We start from the raw sequence: 20,264 nt of genomic DNA, 5'->3' as shown, positions 1-20,264 counted from the left end.
TTCCAGCTTTTCCCAGGATGTTCCTGCCAGTCCTGGAGGGTTTGGATCTCTTTTTTTTTCCCAAATCCTGGGGAGTGGAGGAGCTGTGGAGCTGCTCAGAACTCCACATTATTTATTCCCAAGGATTATTCCCAGAGGTTATTCCCAAGGGTTATTCCTAGGGGTTTTTCCATCCCCCTGGCTCCGTTTGCAGCTCTCCAGTGAGGATCAAAGCCTTGGAGCAGATGGATCTTCCCAAAGAATTCCCTTTTTTTTTTTTCTTTGTCCTCCCTCTCCTCCCCACCTCGGAATTCCCAAGGTGGGATCCCAAAAAATCCAGAGGGATCAGAAAAATCCAGCAGGAATAGTTTTGTTTTCTTTTTCCCCTCATGCTAAAAATAATAATAATAATTTAAAAAAAAATTAAAAAATCCAAAGACATCCAAACCAAAAAAACTTCCAGGAAATCTTGGGAAAATAGTGCCATGACATTCTTTGTTCCACGCGGGGCCGGGCTCGGTTCCCCTCCCCGGGATTCCTTTTCCCCAGGATCCTGCTCTGCTGGCTTTTCCTGGGAATGCTGGCTTTTCCTGGGAATGCTGGGCTCTCTCTCCTCCAGGGAAAAGAGCAGCAGCAGCAGCAGGAGCTCGGCCTCCTCCTCCTCCTCCTCCTCCTCCTCTCACAGCCGGGCTTGGCAGGAGGGCAACAACCAAATTCCTGCCGGGAAAAAACATCAGGAATTGGGATCAGAGATGGGATTGAGGGCTGGAGGGAGAGGGGATGGGAATTAGGGAGGAACAGGAGGGTTGGGCCCCTTCCTGAGGAAATCTGGGAATGGTGAAAGGGCAGGAAACCTTGTTCCCCCCTTCCCAAGGAAAACTGGGAATGGGGAAAGGAAAGAAATCCTGTTCCCATTCCCAAGGGTAAAAGGGCAGGAAGCTTTGCTCTCCTTCCCAAGGAAAACTGGGAATGGTCAAAGGCTGGGAAATCTTGTTCCCTTTCCCAAAGAAAAGCCGGGAATGATAACAGAGCCCTGAGTGAGCAGCCAGGATTCCCTGAGGGGTGTTTGTGGTTCTGAGGGAACAGCAGGAGATGGGAGTGATCCTGGGATGGGGCACCATTCCCAACCATCCCTGACCATTCCTGACCACTCCCGACCATCCCTGACCAATCCCAGACCACTCCCGACCACTCCGGGGCATTCCCAGACCATCCCAGATCATTTCTGACCATTCCCAGATCATTCCTGGGGCATTCCCAGACCAGTCCAGACCATTCCCAACCATTCCCAGATGGATCCAGACCATCCTGGAGCATTCCCAGACCACTCCACACCCCTCCAGACCATTCCCAGACCATCCTGGTTCATTCTCAGCCCATTCCCAGACCATCCAAGACCATTCCCAGACCATCCTGGTTCATTACCGGCCCATTCCAGCCCATTCCCAAGTCACTCCCAGCCCATTCCCAAATCATTCCCGGCCCATTTCCAACCCATTCCCAACCATTTCCATGCCATTCCATGGGCATTCCCAGACCTTTCCCAGATGGATCCAGACCATCCTGGGGCATTCCCAGACCACTCCACACCACTCCAGACCATTCCTGGCTCATCCCAGACCCATTCCCTGCCCATTCCCAAGTCCTTCCCAGCCCCATTCCCAGCCCCATTCTGAACCCATTCCCATCCCATTCCTGGCCCATTCCCAAGTCATTCCCATCCCATTTCCCAGCCCATTCCAGACCCGTTCCCAGCCCCATTCCCATCCCATTCCCATCCCATTCATGTCCCATTCCCATCCCATTCCTGGACCCATTCCCATCCCATTCCCATCCCATTCCAGGCCCATTCCCAGCCCCATTCCCGCACCGTCAGCGCGGGGCGGCTCCGCTACGTGGAGGATTCCGGCTCCTGCTTCTGTCGGGAGATGAGCTGGGCCTCCTTCAGGGACAGGTACTGCTCCTCCTGCGGGTCGTAGTAGTAGAACTTGCGGATGTAGGAGATCAGGGGCCTGGAAAAACACCGGGAACGGCCGGATCCATGAGCCACAGCCCATCCAGAATTCCCAAAACACAACCAGAGCTGGATCCCTGAGCCACGGCCCCTCCAGAATTCCCAAACACAACCAGAGCTGGATCCCTGAGCCACAGCCCCCCCAAAATTCCCAAAACACAACCAGAGCCTCTTACGTGGAAAATCACCTGGAAAAGCCAGATCCTTGAGCCACAACCCCTCTGAAATTCCCAGCCCTCCCAGCACCTCCACAGGAATAGCAAAGCCGTTCCCAAATCTCCAGCATGGGAAAGGAATTCCTCATTCCCAGCCTGCTCCCAACTCCCACCAGCAATCCCTAAACCCCACCCCAAGCCTGGAAAAGCTCTGGGTGGTCACAGATCCAGAGGGAATCCCAAGGTGTCCTGGGTTTAGTGTAGGATGTGCACACAGTATTTATTCCATCCCCATCCCCATGAGCTGCTGGAACCAGGTGGGGCAGTGTTTTCCCAGGCCCCTCCTTTGGGCTCTTCTGCTCATGGCCCATCAATGCCTTGCCCAGGACTCACAGGGAACTCCCTCCAGGAGCTCTCTCTGTTTAATGGGCCATCAAGGAGCCACTGCACGACTCCTCATCCCATTGGGAGATGCTCCCAATGCCCAGGGGGAGGAGCCAAGCATTCCCACCTGGAGAGAATCTGGGATTTGGGACAGGACAAGCAGCCCTGAGCCACTGGATTCCCAGAGGAGCAGAGCTCCCAGACCTTTCTGTGGGATCACTGCTTCAGGAAGAGCCCGTCACCTGGACTGCTCCCACCACCCTGCTCAGGCTGTGTTCTGACTCTGTCAGTGCTCCTTTGTGTTATTGCATTGATTTTATTTTATTTTACCTTTTTCCCTTTCTTCTTATTAAATTGTATTTCTGACTTGGAGCCTCTCCCTGGTTTTGCTTTCAAACCACGACACAAGGATCCCTCCCAGGCTGGGGGGAATCCCAGGGGACTCACTTGGGCAGCGGGAGGTCGGGGATGTGGTCGATGCGGACCAGCTGCCGGATGCGGAAGCGGCAAAGGTGCTGCAGGGATTTGACGTTGCTGAACCTGGAGACGGGATACAGCAGCTGCACCGGCGTCGGAGGGAGACCTGGGGGTTTGGGGTTTTTTTGGGGAGGGAAAAAAAAGGAGATTTTGGAGGTTAGGGTAGGAAAAATAATAATAATTTAAAAAAAATAAGAGAAGAAGAAGAAGAGAGAAGAAGAAGAGAGAAGAAGAAGAGAGAAGAAGAAGAGAGAAGAAGAAGAGAGAAGAAGAAGAGAGAAGAAGAAGAGAGAAGAAGAAGAGAGAAGAAGAAGAGAGAAGAAGAAGAGAGAAGAAGAAGAGAGAAGAAGAAGAGAGAAGAAGAGAGCAGAAAAAGAGAGCAGAAAAAGAGAGCAGAAAAAGAGAGAAGAAAAAGGGAGCAGAAAAAGAGAGAAGAAAAAGAGAGAAGAAAAAGAGAGAAGAAAAAGGGAGAAGAAGGGAGAAGAAGAGAGAAGAAGAAGAGAGAAGAAAAGAGAAGAAAAAGAGAGAAGAAGAGAGAAGAAGAGAGAAGAAAAAGAGAGAAGAAAAAGAGAGAAGAAAAAGAGAGAAGAAAAAGAGAGAAGAAAAAGAGAGAAGAAAAAGAGAGAAGAAAAAGAGAGAAGAAAAAGAGAGAAGAAAAAGAGAGAAAAAGGAAAAGGAGGGATGTCGGAGGTGTTACAAATGCACATTATAAAGTTGGCTTTTCTCAAATATTAGAATGAGCACTAGATAACATAATTGTACTGTGTTATGTTTTATTAATAGGGTTAGGGTGGGAATAATAATAATAATAATAATTAAAATAATAATTTAAAAAAACCTTTAAAATTTCTCATTCCAGGCTCACCTGGACCATTGAAATATCCATCCCTAGGCTCACCTGGAACCCTGGAATTTCCCATTCCAGGCTCACCTGGAACCCTGGATCACAGGAAAACCCCATTCCCAAGCTCACCTGAAACCCTGGAACCCTGGAAAACCCCATTCCCAGCTCACCTGGAACCCTGGACCACTGGAAAATCCCATTCCGGGTTCACCTGGATCCCTGAAAAATCCCATTCCAGCCTCATCTGAACCCCTGGAATTTCCCATCCCAGACTCACCTGAATCCCTGGAAACTCAGAAAATCCCATTCCAGGTTCACCTGAAGCCCTGGAAACCCAGAAAATCCCATTCCAGGCTCACCTGGAACCCTGGAATTTCCCATCCCAGGCTCACCTGAACCCCTGGAATTCCCATTCCCAGCTCACCTGGCACCCTGGAGCGCAGGAAGTAGAGGAATTTCCCGTTCTTGGAGTGCATGATGGCTCTCTTGATGAACTCCACCACCGACTGGCACCGGTCCTCGAACTTGGGGTGGCACCACAGGCTGAAGGTCCCTTCCCGGGAGAGAACAGGGAATCATAACCACAATTCCAAAGGGATTTTTGGGAAAAGCACAGGGGAATTATTCCCAGTATTCCAAAGGGATTTTCGGAAAAGCACAGGGGAATTATTCCCAGTCTTCCAAGGAATTTTTGGCACAGCAAAGATTTATTCCCATTACTCTAAGGGACTTTTGGGAAAGCACAGGGGAATCATTCCCAGTATTCCAAGAGGATTTTTGGAAAAACACAGGGGAATTATTCTTATCATCCCAAGGAATTTTTGACACAGCAAAGGGGATTTATTCTGGTTATTTCAGGCCAAGGAATTTTTGGCACAGCAAAGGCGATTTATTCCTGGTATTCCAAGGGATTTTTGGGAAAGCAAAGGTGAATTATTCCCATTATTCCAAGGAATTTTTGGCAAAGCACAGGGGAGTCATTCCCTTTATCCCAGGGGATTTTTGGGAAAGCACAGAGGAATCATTCCCATTATTCCAAGGAATTTTTGGCACAGCAAAGGGGATTTATTCCTGGTATTCTGAGAGGATTTTTGGGAAAGCACGGGGGAATTATTCCCATTATTCCAAGGAATTTTTGCAAAAAACAAGAGAATTATTCCTGTTATTCCAAGGATTATTAAATACTTTTCTATTGAATTAATAAAATACTCTTCTATTTACTCAAATATTCTTCCATTCATTCCATTAAATATTCTCCTATTCAATCCATTAAATATTCTTGCATTGAATCCATTAAATATTCTTATATTCAATCCATTAAATACTCTTCTATTTAATCCATTAAATATTCTTCTATTTAGTAAATTACATATTCTTCTATTAATCCATTAAATATCCTTATATTTAATACATTAAATACTCTTATATTTAATCCACTAAATATTCTTACATTTACTAAGAATGAACATAAGTAAATTTAATATCCTTATAAATTTTATAAGTAAATTTAATATCAGTAAATTTAATATCCTTCTATTTATCAATTCAATATTCCTCTCTCCCCCTGTCCCTGCTCCATCCCCACAGGAAGGTGACCCTGGAGCATTCCCAGCTCCAGGTGCTGCTGTCCCCATTTCCCAGCCCCGGGATCATTTTCCAGGGGAGCAGTTTCACCTTCCTGCTCCTTAATTAACGGCCCCGTTAATTGGACACCGTGTCACCCGACCCGCCTGGGGTGACACTGGAGCTGGGGACACCTGGGCTGGGTCACAGCCCCTCCTGGCACCAAAATCCAGGAATTCTGTGGGCTGGGAGAGGTGCCAGCTGTGCCCTGGGCTGTGGCACCGTGTCCCCGAGTGTCCCCAGGTGTCCCCGAGTGTCCCCGAGTGTCACACCCACACAGGGCTGGGGACACTGCCAGGGATGGGGACTCCCTGTGCCGCCCGTGCCAAGGCCTGAGGGCACCTCCCAGGAATTCATTCTCTCAAAAATTGGAATTTGGCAGGATTTCCTTTAAATCCACTTTTCCAAGGCCCTGGCACCTTGTTATTCCCACTTTTCCAAGACACTCCCTTTATTCCCACTTTTCCAAGGCCCTGGTACCTTTCTATTCCCACTTATCCAAGACATTGGCACCTCTATTCCCACTTTTCCAAGACATTGGCACCTCGTTATTCCCATTTTCCCAAGGCTCTGGCACCTCTCTATTCCCATTTTTCTAAGGCTCTGGCATCTCTCTATTCCCATTTTCCCAAGGCCCTGGCACCTCGTTGTTATTATTATTATTATTATTATTAATAATAAATAAATATTGATGTTACTAATGTTATTCTATTAAGATTGTTATTTAAAATGATGATATTATCTATACAAATGATTAATATTATTCACAATACGAAGGTGTTATTTATACAAAGTTATAAACATTATTAATAACAAAACCCAACAATATTATTAGCTATAAAGTCATTATTACTATTGTCATTATAACAACAAAAAGCCAACAACCCTAGTTATTTATAACACCCCCATAATTATTTATAACACCCCCAACACCCCCATAGTTATTTATAACACCCCCAACAACCTCATATTTATTTATAACACCCCCACAGTCTTTCATAACAACCCCATAGTCATTTATAACACCCCAAACAACACCATAATTAATTATAATACCCCCATAGTAATTTATAACACCCCCCTAGTTATTTATAACACCCCTCTAGTCATTCCCACCACCCCCAAGGTTATTTATAACACCCCAACACCCGTGTAGTTATTTATAAGAACCCCATAATCACTTATAACACCCCCACAGTTATTTATAAGAAGCCCATAGTCACTTATAACACCCCCAGAGTAATTTATAACACCCCAAACAAACTCATTTTTATTTATAACACCCCCATATTTTTTATAACACTCCCCACAGTTATTTATAAGAAGCCCACAGTTATTTATTTATAACACCCTCACAGTAATTTATAACACTCCTATAGTTATTTATAAAACCCCAACAACCCTATATTTATTATTATTTATATAACACCCCCACAGTCATTTATAACACCCCCAAAACCCCATATCTATTTATAACACCCCCATAGTTATTTATAAGAAGCCCATAGTCACTTACAACACCCCCATAGTCACTTACAACACCCTCATAGTTATTTATAACACCCCAAACACCCCCATATTTATTTATAACACCCCCCAGTTATTTATAACCCTATAGTCATTTATAACACCCCCAACAACCCCATATTTATTTATAACAACCCCATATTTATTTATAACACCCTCATAGTTATTTATAAGAACCCCATAGTCACATATAACATCCCCATATTTATTTGTAACATCCCCATAATTATTCCTACCACCCCCAGCATCCCCATAGTTATTTATAACACCCCTATAGTCATTTATAACACCCCCAACAAACTCATATTTATAACACCCCCATAGTTTTTATAACACCCTCACAGTTATTTATAAGAACCCCAGTTATTTATTTATAACACCCTCACAGTCATTTATAACACCCCTATAGTTATTTATAACACCCCAACAACCCCATATTTATTTATAACACCCCCACAGTTATTTATAACAACCCCATATTTATTTATAACACCCCCACAGCCATTTATAACACCCCCAGCAAACCCATATTTATTTATAACACCCCCACAGTAATTTATAACATCCCCAACAACCCCATATTTATTTATAACACCCCCAACAAACCCATATTTTTTATAACACCCCCACAGTTATTTATAACACCCCCATAGTTATAAATAATACCCCTATAGTCATTTATAACACCCCCAACAAACCCATTTTTATTTATAACACCCCCACAGTCATTTATAACACCCCCAAACCTATATTTATTTATAACACCCTCACAGTCCTTTATTACACCCCCAATACCCCCATATTTATTTATAACACCCCCACAGTTACTTACAAGAACCCCCAGTTATTTACAAGAACCCCGTAGTCATTTATAACACCCCAAACACCCCCATATTTACTTATAACACCCCCACAGTTATTTATCACACCCCCAACAATCCCATATTTATTTATAACACCCCCACAGTCATTTACAACACCCCCATGGTTATTTATAACACTCTTACAGTTATTTATAACAACCCCATAGTCATTTATAATACCCCCAACAAACCCATATTTATTTATAACTCCCCCACAGTCATTTACAACACCCCCATAGTTATTCATAACACCTCTACGGTTATTTATAACAACCCCATAGTCATTTATAACACCCCCATAGTAATTTATAACCCCCCCATAACTGTTTTTAATACTCCCATATTTATTTTTAACCCACCCCCCTGCCCAGCTCACCGCGGTAGTGCTCCATGCGGGTGTGGTGGGTGATGCCCTGTGAGCGGAAGCTCAGGCTCAGGATGTAGCGCGGGTCGGAGCTGTCCCGCACCAGGAACGACCCGTCCGCCTTCCCCTTCAGCTTCATCTCCGCGTCCTCCCAGTTCATGGGGCCCCAGTACCACCCGCACTGGGGACAGAGAGGGGCGTGGGGAATTCTGCTGGGAGAACTCACAGGGGGTGCTGCCTCTGGGAGGTTTTCCCAGTGGAAGTGGCCGGGATTTTGGGATGAGGGAGCACAACACTGTGAGGGGATCTAGAGCTCGCTTCTGTGCACAGAAAGTGTTTTCCTGGACCCCAAGATCATGGAAAAGCCCTCTAGGAACATCCAGTCAAACCATGTCCCCAAGTGCCACATCCTTCCTAAATCCCTCCAGGGATGGGGACTCCACACTGCCCTGGGAACTCTGGTCCCACATCTTTACAGGGAATGAATCTCCCCCAAATTCAAACTAAACCTCTCCCAGCACAGCAGAACTCTGGACTCCAAAATCATGGAAATTCCTGGACTCCAAAACCATGGAAAAGCCCTCTAGGAACATCCAGCCCAACCATTCCCCAGCACTGATCCACGTCCCCAGGGATTTTAAACCCGTCCAGGGATGGGGACTCCATACAGCCCTGGGAACTCTGGTCCCACATCTTTTTAGGGAACGAATTTCCCCTAAATCCAAACTAAACTAAATCTCTTCCATGCACAGCAAAATCTCCCAGGAGTTCCCTCCCCGTGTGGGGTTTCCCCCAATGGAAGGGCCCGGTGTGGGTGGTTGGGGTTTTGGGATGAGGGAGCACCACACCGTGAGGGGATCCAGAGCTCACTTCTGTGCACAGGTAATGGAATTCCCAAATCCCAGTCCCTGGGGGGTTGGATTCCCAAATCCCAATCCTTGACGGGTCAGATTTCCCAAATCCCAGTGCTTGAGGGGTCGGAGAGGAGGTAGATTCCCAAATTCCAATCCCTGAGGGGCCATATTCCCCAATCCCAAACCCTGAGGGGACAGAGAGGAGCCAGATTCCCAAATCCCAATCCCTGAGGAGCTGGATTCCCTAATTCCAATCCCTGAGGAGCCGGATTCTCAAATCCTAATCCTGGATGGATCAGATTCCCAACTCCCAATCCCTGAGGAGACAGATGCCCCAATGCCAATCCTGGAAGGATGAGATTCCCAACTCCCAATCCCTGAGAGTTTGGGTTCCCAATCCCTGAGGGGCTGGATTCCCAAATTCCAATCCCTGAGGGGCCAGATACTCCAAACCCTGAGTGAGCAGATTCCCAAACCTCAATCCCTGGGGGGCCAGATTTCCCAAAACCCAATCCTGGAAGGATGAGATTCCCAAATCCCAATTCCTGAGGGGTTGGATTTCCCAAACCCCACTCCCTGAGGGTCACATTCCCAAACCCCAATCCCTGAGGGGCTGGATTCCCAAATCCCAATCCCTGAGGGGCTGGATTCCCAAATCCCAATCCCTGAGGGGCTGGATTCCCAAACCCCAGTCCCTGAGGGCTGGATTCCCATCCCCAATCCCGATTTTCCCTCTTTCCCCATGTTTACCTTCTCCAGCTCCCTGAGGCTGGCGGCGAAGCTGCTGGGGTCGGGCCGGGCCAGGGGACACTGCAGGTGGGGCGGGGGCGGCTGGCCCGGGGCCTCGGCCGGACGGACGGACACGGCCCGGGGGACGGCGTCTGTGGGGACAGGGACATTGTCACTGTTAGTGTCATTGTCAGTGTCACCCATAGGGACACGGCCCGAGGGACGGCGTCTGTGAGGACAGGGACATTGTCACTGTTAGTGTCATTGTCAGTGTCACCCATAGGGACACGGCCCGAGGGACGGCGTCTGTGGGGACAGGGACATGGTCATTGTCACTGTTAGTGTCACTGTCATTGTCACTGTCACCCACAGGGACACGGCCCGGGGGACGGCGTCTGTGGGGACAGGGACATTGTCACTGTTAGTGTCAGTGTCATTGTCACCCATAGGGACACGGCCCGAGGGACGGCGTCTGTGGGGACAGAGACATGGTCATTGTCACTGTTAGTGTCACTGTCATTGTCACTGTCACCCACAGGGACACGGCCCGGGGGACGGCGTCTGTGGGGACAGGGACATTGTCACTGTTAGTGTCAGTGTCATTGTCACCCATAGGGACACGGCCCGGGGGACAGCGTTTGTGGGGACACCATTGTTATTGTCACTGTTAGTGTCAGTGTCATTGTCACCCATAGGGACACGGCCCGGGGGACAGCGTTTGTGGGGACACCATTGTTATTGTCACTGTTAGTGTCAGTGTCATTGTCACTGTCACCCATAGGGACACGGCCCGGGGGACGGCGTCTGTGGGGACACCATTGTTATTGTCATTGTCACTGTGACCCATAGGGACACAGCCCGACAGGGACACGGCCCGGGGGACAGCATCTGTGGGGACAGGGGACATGGTCACCCATAGGGACACGGCCCGGGGGAACGGCGTCTGTGGGGACACCATTGTCATTGTCACTGTTAGTGTCAGTGTCATTGTCACCCATAGGGACACGGCCCGGGGGACGGCGTCTGTGGGGACAGAGGACATTGTCACCCATAGGGACATGGCCCAGGGGAGGGCATCTGTGGGGACATCATTGTCATTGTCATTGTGACCCATAGGGACATGGCCTGACATGGACACGGCCCAGGGGACAGCATCTGTGGGGACATCATTGTCATTGTCACTGTCATTGTCACCCATAGGGACACGGCCCGGGGGACGGCGTCTGTGGGGACATGGTCAGTGTCATTGTCACCCATAGGGACACGGCCTGGGGAAAGGCGTCTGTGGGGGACACGGGGGTCATTGTCACTGTCACTGTCATCATCATCCACAGGGACAGCGGGGTCACTGTCACTGTCATCGTCACCCATAGGGACAGCAGGGTCACTGTCACTGTCATTGTCACTGTCACCCATAGGGACAGCAGGGTCACTGTCATTGTCATTGTCACTGTCACCCATAGGGACAGCGGGGTCATTGTCAATGTCACTGTCACCCATAGAGACAGTGGGGTCACTGTCACTGTCATTTTCACCCACAGAGACAGCTCAGGGTCACTGCCACATATGGAGACAGCCTAGGGTCATTGTCACCATTATTGTCACTGTCACTGTCACCCACAGGGACACCCAGGGTCACAGTCACTGTCACTATCACACCCAGAGACACCCAGGGTCACTGTCCCTCACAGGGACAGCCCAGAGCCACTGTCACCCCTGGGGACATCCCCCAAGGACAGTCACCCCTCAGGAAGGGGGAGGGGGACACTGGTGACACACAGAGGGACAATGTCCTGCTGAGGGACACTTTGGGAAGTGCCACCAGGTCCTGCTTTCTTAGGAGGAAAGGACAGGAATCCTGGGAATAGGGACAGGAATCCTGGGAATAGGGACAGGAATCCCAGGGGAAAAGGGACAGGAATTTTGCAAAGAGGGACAGGAATCACGGGAAAAAAAAGGGGACAGGAGGAAAGCAGGAGCAGAAGGGAAGGCACAGGGAAGCTCTGGGGGTGTGGGGATGGAATGTGTCTGGAATTCTGCTCCCACTGCTCCTCCTGATCAGGATGAGATAACCCCCCCCCAAAAAGAAAAACCCAAAAAAACCCCACCAGAAAAACCCAAAAAAAAAAACAAAAAAAAAAAAAACAAAAACCACACAACCTACCCCCCTCAAAAACCCTCTAAAAAATCCAAAAAAAAAACCCTAAAAAAAGCCAAAACAAAAACCCTTAAAAAAATCCTCCCCCAAAAAAAAACTCACCAGAAAAAAAAACACAAAAAATACACACAAACCCCCCCCAATCTCCCCCAAAAAACCCAAAACAACCCACCCCAACCCCCCAAAAAAACCCCAAAAAACAAAACAAAACAAAAACCCCAAACCACTCCCCCCCCAAAAAAAAAAACAAAAAAAAACCCCACCCCCCCCAAAAAAAACAAAACAAAACAAAAAAACCACTCAAGAACCCCCCAAAAACCCAAAAAACAACCCCAAAACCCAAAAAAAGTGTCTATTCCAGGAGGGAAAAGGCAGAGCAGGAGGGGCAGGGCTGACCTGGGGCGTGGGGCGGCGGCGGTGGCGGCAGAGGGAAGGATTGAAGGGACGAGCCCACCGGAGCCACCAGCACCGAGCCGGGCAGAGACCCGCTGATGTCATCTGGGACACAACACAGACTGTCAGGAAACTGGGAAAAGGGAATGGGGATGGGGGCAGGAAAACTGGGGAAAAAAACAGCCTGGGAATGGGGGCAGCAAAATGGGGACAATCCCCAGGACAGACAATCCCCAAGGTTCCAAGGACAATCCCCAGAGCTCCCAGGACAGACAACCCTCGGGGTTCCCAGGACAGACACTCCCCAGGTCGGATACTCCCCAGGGTTCCAGGGACAGACAATTTCCAGGACAGACACTCCCCAGGGCTCCCAGGACAGACAACCCCCAGGACAGACAACCCCCAGGGTTCCCGGGACAGACAATTCCCAGGACAGACAGAACCCCCAGGACGGACAGTTCCCAAGGACAATGCCCAGGACATTCTCCAGGACAGACACTCCCCCCCCCCCGCCCCAGGACACACAGACACCCCCAGGACACACAGACAGACCCCCTCAGGACAGACAGACACCCCCAGGACAGACAGACACCCCCCAGGGTTCCGGGGACAGACAATTCCCAGGACAGACACTCCCTAGGACGGACAGACACCCCCCCAGGACAGACAGATCCCCCCAGGACAGACAGACAGACAGACAGACCCCCGGGCAGTACCCAGCAGGCTGAGGCTCCGGCGGGGCGGTGGCGGAGGGGTCGGGGGGTGAGGGGAGCTGAGCCCCCGCTGGGAAATGTCCACGTCCACCAGCGACACCGTCTCACCTGGGGAAGGGCAGGGAAAATCCCGGCTCAGTGCCGGGACCAGCTCCCCGGATCACCTGGATCCAGCCCTGCTCCCCACGACCAACACAGGGGAAGGGATTCCGCAGGGTTTGGGAGACTTTTCCCCAGTTTTCTGCTTCCCAAAATCCGATTTCTCCATCTCTGAAGAGGCCTCAATGCCCTTCCCAAAGCTCAGGTTGAGGGAATTCGCCCCAAGCCCAGCACCTGGATGGGATTGAGGGATTTTTCCCAGCAGGGAATTCCCACATGGAGCAGAGCTGATCCGTGTGTTGCACCAGGGATGTGATCCCAGTCACCTCAGGGGGTCAAACACAAACACCTCGGAGCCCAAAAGCCACAAAAATGCCCTTTAAAATTAATAAAAAGGAGCTGGAGAGAATTTTACATCCAAAAATGGGATTCACCAGAGCCTAAAGACCCAGGATGTGCTTGGGGAAAGTTGTGGCACAAAGTCTTAAAACCAACCCGAGACTCTTAAATCAACCCAACTTAAAGCCAGAAAAGCTTAAAATTGAGTTTAAAAAATCAGCCTTACCTAAAGCCAGGAAAGCTTAAAATTGAGTTTAAAAAATCAGCCTTACCTAAAGCCAGGAAAGCTTAAAATTGAGTTTAAAAAATCAGCCTTACCTAAAGCCAGGAAAGCTTAAAATTGAGTTTAAAAATTCAGTCTTAGTTAAAGCCAGGAAAGCGTAAAATTGTGCTAAAAAAACTCAGTCTAACTTAAAACCTTTCCTTGAGGTCCAAAACATCTTTCCTTGGAATTAGACCCTTCCCTGGGGCTCTTTGACCCTTTTCTCAAGCTTAGACCCGTCTCCCGGTGGTCTTAGACCCTTTCCTTGGGTTTAGATCCTGCTCCTTGTGGTCTTACATCTTTTCCTTGGGCTTAAGGTCCTGTTCTTGGTGTTTTAGGCCCAGACCCCTCTCCTTGGGCTTAGATCCTTCACTTTGGGGTCTCCTTTTTGGGTCTGAGGCCAGGCAGGACTGAGATCCCACAGAGATCCAGCTTGGGGATCCCACAGAAGAAAAATTCTCCCATTCCCCGCTTGTCCCACAAAATAAAAAACCCCCAAAGTTCCACAATTCCCCCCCAAAATCCTCACCTGTGAAGAGGGGGCTGAACACAACCGGGGAAAAGGCACTTTGGGTTCTTGTCAGTCTGTGTTTCCTGCAGGGAAAAAAAGAGGGTGAGGAGAGATGAGGAAATTGAATCCTACCAGAAAATAAACAGGAGAACCTTCTCCCACCAGAGAAACCTTCTCCCAGTCCATAGAGAAGTCACCTGGCACACCTCACCCAGCTTTGGGCTCTGTGACAACACAGGGCCACCTCAAAAATCAACGTCACCAACACAAATGACAAATTTGGGTCCCCACCTGTGCCCAGCCTCACCCTCTGCTCTCCAGCCTCCTCTGAAGCATAAATTTCTCCCAAAAAGGAGCAGTTTCAGGAAAAAAAAAACCTGGATTCATGGTGACCAACAGATTGATGGGGAAAACTCAGATCCATGGATTGATGGTGACCACCAGATCCATGGGACCACTACATCCATGGATTCATGAGGACCACCAGATCCTTGGAGTCACAGTGACCACCAGATCCACGGATCCATGGATTCATGGGGACCACCAGATCCACGGGGACCTTGGACCTTGGACCAGACCCTTGGACTCCTGGGGAGCACCACATCTTTGGACTCATTGGGACCATCAGATCCATGGATTTGTGAGGACCACCAGATCCACAGATCCATGAGGACCACCAGATCCTTGGACTCCTGGTGACCACCAGATCCATGGATTCATGAGAACTTCCAGACCCACAGTGGCCCCCAGACCCCAGGGGACTCCTGGGGACCACCAGATCCATCCCATATCCATGGGGGCCACAGCTCAGGAGGAAACAATTTCCAGCTCCCAACAGAACCAGCAAAAAGTCCCAGTTAATCATCATCATCATCATCATCCCAGCAGAGCAGCAGGAAAAAGGACCATCAATGACCCAGGATGGGATTCCTGGAGCAGGGAGGCAGCAAAGCCCTGTCTGACCCACTGGAGCTGCTGCATGGGGCACCTTGAAGTAACTCTCATTAAAAAACGACTAATTAGTGCGAGAAGTGACCACCAAAGTGACCATCAGAGTGACCACCAAACCCGCAGAGCAGAGGAAGACCAGGCAGCGATTCCCAGGTGTTTCCCTGCTCCCAGCACCAGGAGAACCTTCTCCCAGCACCAGGAGAAACCTCCTCCCACCAGCCCTGGGAGGTCCCAGCCCTGCTGCAACAACCCCAATCCCATCAGCAAATCTTTCTCTCCTTCCAGGCACCTCTTTTGGGGTTTTTTGAGTTATTTATGGGCGAGGAGCTGCTGTCTGAGGCTGCTCCAGCTGCCCAGGAGGTTCCTCAGGGCCACAGGAGCTGCAGAGAGGCCTCAGCACCTGCCCAGCTGCAGGGCTGGGAGCTGCCAGCTCTCCTGCTTCAAAGGGGAGCTCATTTTTGGGGGTAATTTTGGCTCCTCAGGCTGTCCCCACATTCCAGGGCTGTAGGACACGCCTGACCGCAGGGCAGCAGCTCCAGCCTGGAGGAAAAGCCTCCTGCTCATCCATCAGCAGCAGGAGAAGGCAACATATCCCCAAAAAAAACCCCTGTGACACCAAATCCATCCCTTCATTCCCTGCTGGGCCTTCTCCAGGAGAAATCTCAGCTCTGCTGTTGGGAGTGTCACAGGAAGGGGCTCCAGGAGTTTGGGACAGAGCAGCCCTGGCAGTTTGGAGCAGCAGGAGGTGATTGATGGGACAAGGACGAGGGACAGGTGGGGTCCCACACCAAGAAATCCCAGGGTTTGTCCCCCTGATCCCAGCCAGGCTGTGGCTGGCAGGGATTCCTCCTCCAGCACCAAAATCACCCCAAAACACACGGGAGGTGACGGAACCCGTGGGGACAGCAGTGCCAGCACAGGGGACACCCCCAGCACCCCCAGTCCCCCCACTGGTGATGGAACCAGAACCTGGAAAAGCCTTTTGGGATCAACCCTGCACAGAACCCCACGGTGGCCACCAGCCCCTGTCCCCAGAGTGCCACATCCACAGTTTGCTGAAGGATTCCAGGGATGGTGATCCCGCTGAGCCACGTTCTCCACCAAAAAACCATCCCCAACATCCAAACCAAACCTGCCCTGGGCACAGCTGGGGTCACCTCATCCCATCCCACCCCAGAGCCCGACCCTCGCCGGGCTGCACCTTCCTGCCAGGGACTAGGGGAGCAAAAAGGTCCTCCCAGAGGGCCACCAGATCCATGGATACACCTGAGGACCACCAGACCCCAGGACTCCTGGGGACCACCAGATCCATGGATACACCTGAGGACCACCAGACCCCAGGACTCCTGGGGACCACCAGATCCATGGATACACCTGAGGACCATGAGACCCCAGGACTCCTGGGACCACCAGACCCCCAGATTGATGGTGATCACCTCCCCTGAGCCCCCTCGGCCGCTCCCCACGGGACTGATGCTCCAAGCCCCTCTCCTGGGGCTGTTCCCAGAGGGTTTTCCCCCATCCCCGTTAGGGATGAGGCCTGGACCAGCCTCTCCTGGGCTCCGGTGTGAGCCACGGGGCCTCAGCAGCGCCGGGACCTCCAGCAAAGCATCAGCAGCACGGGCCTGGTGTCACCTCCGGGCCAAGGTGTCACCCTTGGCTATGGGGACACGACCACAGTGTCACTCCCAGCCATGGGGACATCTCTGGGCCAAGGTGTCACCCCGGCCATGGGGACACCCCTGGCCACAGGGACACAGCCACAATGTCACTCCTGGCCACGGGGACACGGCCCCAGTGCCAACTCCAGGCCAAGGTGTCCCCCCCAACCAAAGTGTCACCCCCGGCCATGGGGACACCCCCGAGTCAAGGTGTCACTCCCAACCACAGTGACACCCCTGGCCCTGGGGACACCCCCGGCCACAGTGTCACCCTCGGCCACGGGGACACCTCCGAGCCAAGGTGTCACCTTCGGGCTAAGGTGTGTCCCCCCGGCCATGGGGATACAGCCCCAGGTGTCCCCCCGGCCATGGGGACACAGCCCCAGGTGTCCCCCCGGCCATGGGGACACAGCCCCAGGTGTCCCCCCGGCCATGGGGGACACGTTCCCAGTGCCACCCCCGGGCAAAGGTGTCACCTCTGGCCACGGGGACAGGGCCCCGGTGTCACCCCCAGCCACGGGCACACCCCGGTGTCACCTCCGGGCCAAGGTGTCACCCCAACCACAGTGTGACTCCCGGCCATGGGGACACCCCGGTGACACCCCTGGCCACGGGGACACGGGGCCAGTGACACCCCGGGGCCAAGGTGCCACCCCCGGCCACAGGGACACCCCAGTGTCACCCCCAGCCATAGGGACACCCCGGTGCCAGCCCCGGGCCAACGTGTCCCCCCAGCCACAGTGTCACCCCCAGCCCCGGGGACACCCCGGTGCCACCACCCGATGTCACCCCCGGCCATGGGGGACACGGCCACAGTGTCACCCCCGGCCAGTGCCACCCCTGGCCACGGGGACCCCCCGGTGTCCCCCCGGTGTGGCGGTACCTGGCGGGCTCCCGCTGGGCCCCGCGGGCCCCGCACACATCCGTGAGGCTCCCGGCCGAGGCGGCGGCGCTGTCCCCGCCGGCGGAGCCGCCGCTGCAGCTCTTGGTGCGGAAGAGGCGGCGGAGGCGGATGCGGAGCGAGCCCTTCCTGCCCCCGGCGGGGCCCGCGGGCGGAGCGGGGCCGGGGGACGCCGGGGATGCCGATGATGCTGATGCTGAAGATGATGATGATGCTGTTGTCGTTCTCCCGTTGGCACGGGCGGCCCCTCGCCCGGGGGAGCCCGGCTCGTCCTCGGAGCCGCTGCCGGCCTCGTCGGGCTCCAGCGCCTCGAGCACCAGCAGCGCGTCGCTGGTCTCCTCGGCGGGGGCCGGGCCCAGGCACGGGCAGGGGCTGCCCTTGGCGGCGGGGCCCGGGGGGCGCAGCCCCAGCGCCGCCAGCTGCAGCTCCAGCTCCAGCCCGGCCTGCGGGGCCGCTGCCCAGCCCGGCCCTGCCCCGGCCTTGGGCTCCTGCAGCGGGCAGCGGTGCCGCGGGCACAGCTCGGGCCCGGTACCGATTCCTCCTCCTGCCGGCAGCCCCGGGCCCGGCCCCGCGGCCGCAGCGCTGCCCGGGCCGCACTCCCCCTCCCCGGGCCGCCCCTCGGCCGCGGCGTTGCGGAAAACCATCAGCTGCGGCCGCGGGCTGCGGAGAGCCGGCCCGGGCCCCGGGGGCCGCCCCGCCCCGCCGGGCCCCGCTCCCCCGGCCCCGGGACCGGCCCCGAGAGCGGCCCCAGCTCCGCCCGGGCCCGGCGCGGGGCCATAGCCCAGCAGGCGGCTCAGCGCCCGGTACGAGGCCGCCGCCGCCGCCTCCCCGTCGCGCTGCATGGAGGGCTATGAGCGCCGCATGGATGGGAGCGCTACGGGCCCGGCATGGCCCGCGGGCACCGAGCGGCACCGGGAACGGCACCGGCGGTGGTTCCCCCCCCTCCGCCCGCCCAGCGCCGCCGCCGCTCCGCCCCCGCGCTTCCGCCGCCGGCCCCGCCCCTCCCGGGACCGCCCCGCCCCCCGGTACCGCCCCGCCCCGCCCGGGACCGCCCCGCCCCTCCCGGGACCGCCCCGCCCCTCCCGGGACCGCCCCGCCCCTCCCGGACCGCCCCGCCCCGCCCGGGACCGCCCCGCCCCCCGGTACCGCCCCGCCCGGGACCGCCCCGCCCCTCCCGGGACCGCCCCGCCCCTCCCGGGACCGCCCCGCCCCCCGGACCGCCCCTCCCGGGACCGCCCCGCCCCTCCCGGGACCGCCCCGCCCCTCCCGGGACTGCCCCGCCCCTCCCGGGACCGCCCCGCCCCTCGGTACCGCCCCGCCCCTCCCGGGACCGCCCCGCCCCTCCCGGGACTGCCCCGCCCCTCCCGGGACCGCCCCGCCCCTCCCGGGACCGCCCCGCCCCTCCCGGGACCGCCCCGCCCCCCGGTACCGCCCCGCCCCTCCCGGGACCGCCCCGCCCCTCCCGGGACCGCCCCGCCCCTCCCGGGGTTCTGGACCCGCCCCGGGGCGGAGCCTGAGCCCCCCGAGATCCCCGAGCCCCCTGAGACGCCCCCGAGCCCCCCGACACCCCCGAGCCTCCTGAGCCCCCCGAGCGCCCCCCGAGCCCCCCCGGGCCCTCCGAGACCCTCGAGCGCCCCGAGCGCCCCGAGTCCCCAGAGGCCCCCGAGTCCCCCCGAGCCTCCTGAGCCCCCTGAGCCCCCCGAGACCCCCTGAGCCCCCTGAGCTCCCTGAGACCCCTGAGACCCCTGAGCCCCCTGAGACCCCCGAGACCCCCGATGGGGGGTCCCGTATGGCGGGGCCGGGGGCACAGAGGGGTCCCGGGGGGCACAGATGGGGGGCCGGGGGTCACAGAGGGGTCCCGGGGGGTCACAGATGGGGGGTCGAGGGGCACAGAGGGGTCCCGGACACGCCGCTCCAGCCGGGACCCATGGGGCTCATTCCCCCACCGGGACCGGGGGATGCGGCGGGGGAAACTGAGGCACGGACAGGCCGCTCCCGGTGCCGCGCGCGGTTCTCGGCCGGTCCTGGCGGGCAGTGAGACCCGGCCGGGGCGGAGGGACCGGGACCGGCTCTGCCCCAACTCCCCGCGGGAGGGTCATCGTTCCTTGGGGCTGGAGCGAGGAAAACCCCTCCCGTGCCTCAGTTTCCCCTCTGCACTGACACCCCGCTCGGGGGGGGGGGGGTTTGGGGGGCTCAGATCCTGCTCTTACCCGCCCCCAGCACCCCCAGCTCCACAGGGACCCCCCCGAGGGTGCCACCCCCCGTTCCCACCCCCGGCCCGGGATGGGGGTCCGGGCCCTGCGGGACAATCTGGGGACCCCCCAGGGGCCCGCGGGGAGGGGGATCCGGGCAGGGAAAATTCCCCGTTTCCCGTTGCCATGGCTTCCCATCGGGATGCGCTTCCGTCACGGCCGGGCCGGGGGCGGGGGGTCCCCTGGGGGCTCTTTGGGGGCTCCTCTGGGG

The 20,264-nt window shown here is 54.8% G+C and overlaps 1 protein-coding gene and 1 long non-coding RNA gene across 2 annotated transcripts; both read right to left on the bottom strand.

The window, feature by feature from the left end:
* Positions 1 to 272: 272 nt before the first annotated feature.
* SOCS7 (suppressor of cytokine signaling 7) lies at positions 273 to 18,643 on the bottom strand (the record flags this gene model as incomplete). Its single annotated transcript, XM_083877824.1, has 10 exons — positions 273 to 696; positions 1,850 to 1,991; positions 2,980 to 3,115; positions 4,278 to 4,406; positions 8,243 to 8,411; positions 9,835 to 9,965; positions 12,368 to 12,469; positions 13,081 to 13,185; positions 14,307 to 14,371; positions 17,784 to 18,643. 9 exons carry the CDS (start codon positions 18,641 to 18,643, stop codon positions 1,871 to 1,873), a joined length of 1,818 nt encoding a protein of 605 aa, XP_083733950.1. The 3' UTR covers positions 273 to 696; positions 1,850 to 1,870.
* LOC310918752 lies at positions 5,741 to 6,077 on the bottom strand. Its single transcript, XR_014591743.1, has 3 exons — positions 6,021 to 6,077; positions 5,957 to 5,989; positions 5,741 to 5,895 (listed from the first exon to the last, which is right to left on the bottom strand). It is a non-coding gene; the product is annotated as an uncharacterized lncRNA (long non-coding RNA).
* Positions 18,644 to 20,264: the final 1,621 nt, after the last annotated feature.

This window comes from Zosterops lateralis, assembly GCF_965231275.1.
Source record: "Zosterops lateralis genome assembly, chromosome: 24".
Classification (NCBI taxonomy): domain Eukaryota; kingdom Metazoa; phylum Chordata; class Aves; order Passeriformes; family Zosteropidae; genus Zosterops; species Zosterops lateralis.
This window is presented reverse-complemented; position numbering and strand designations above follow the sequence as displayed.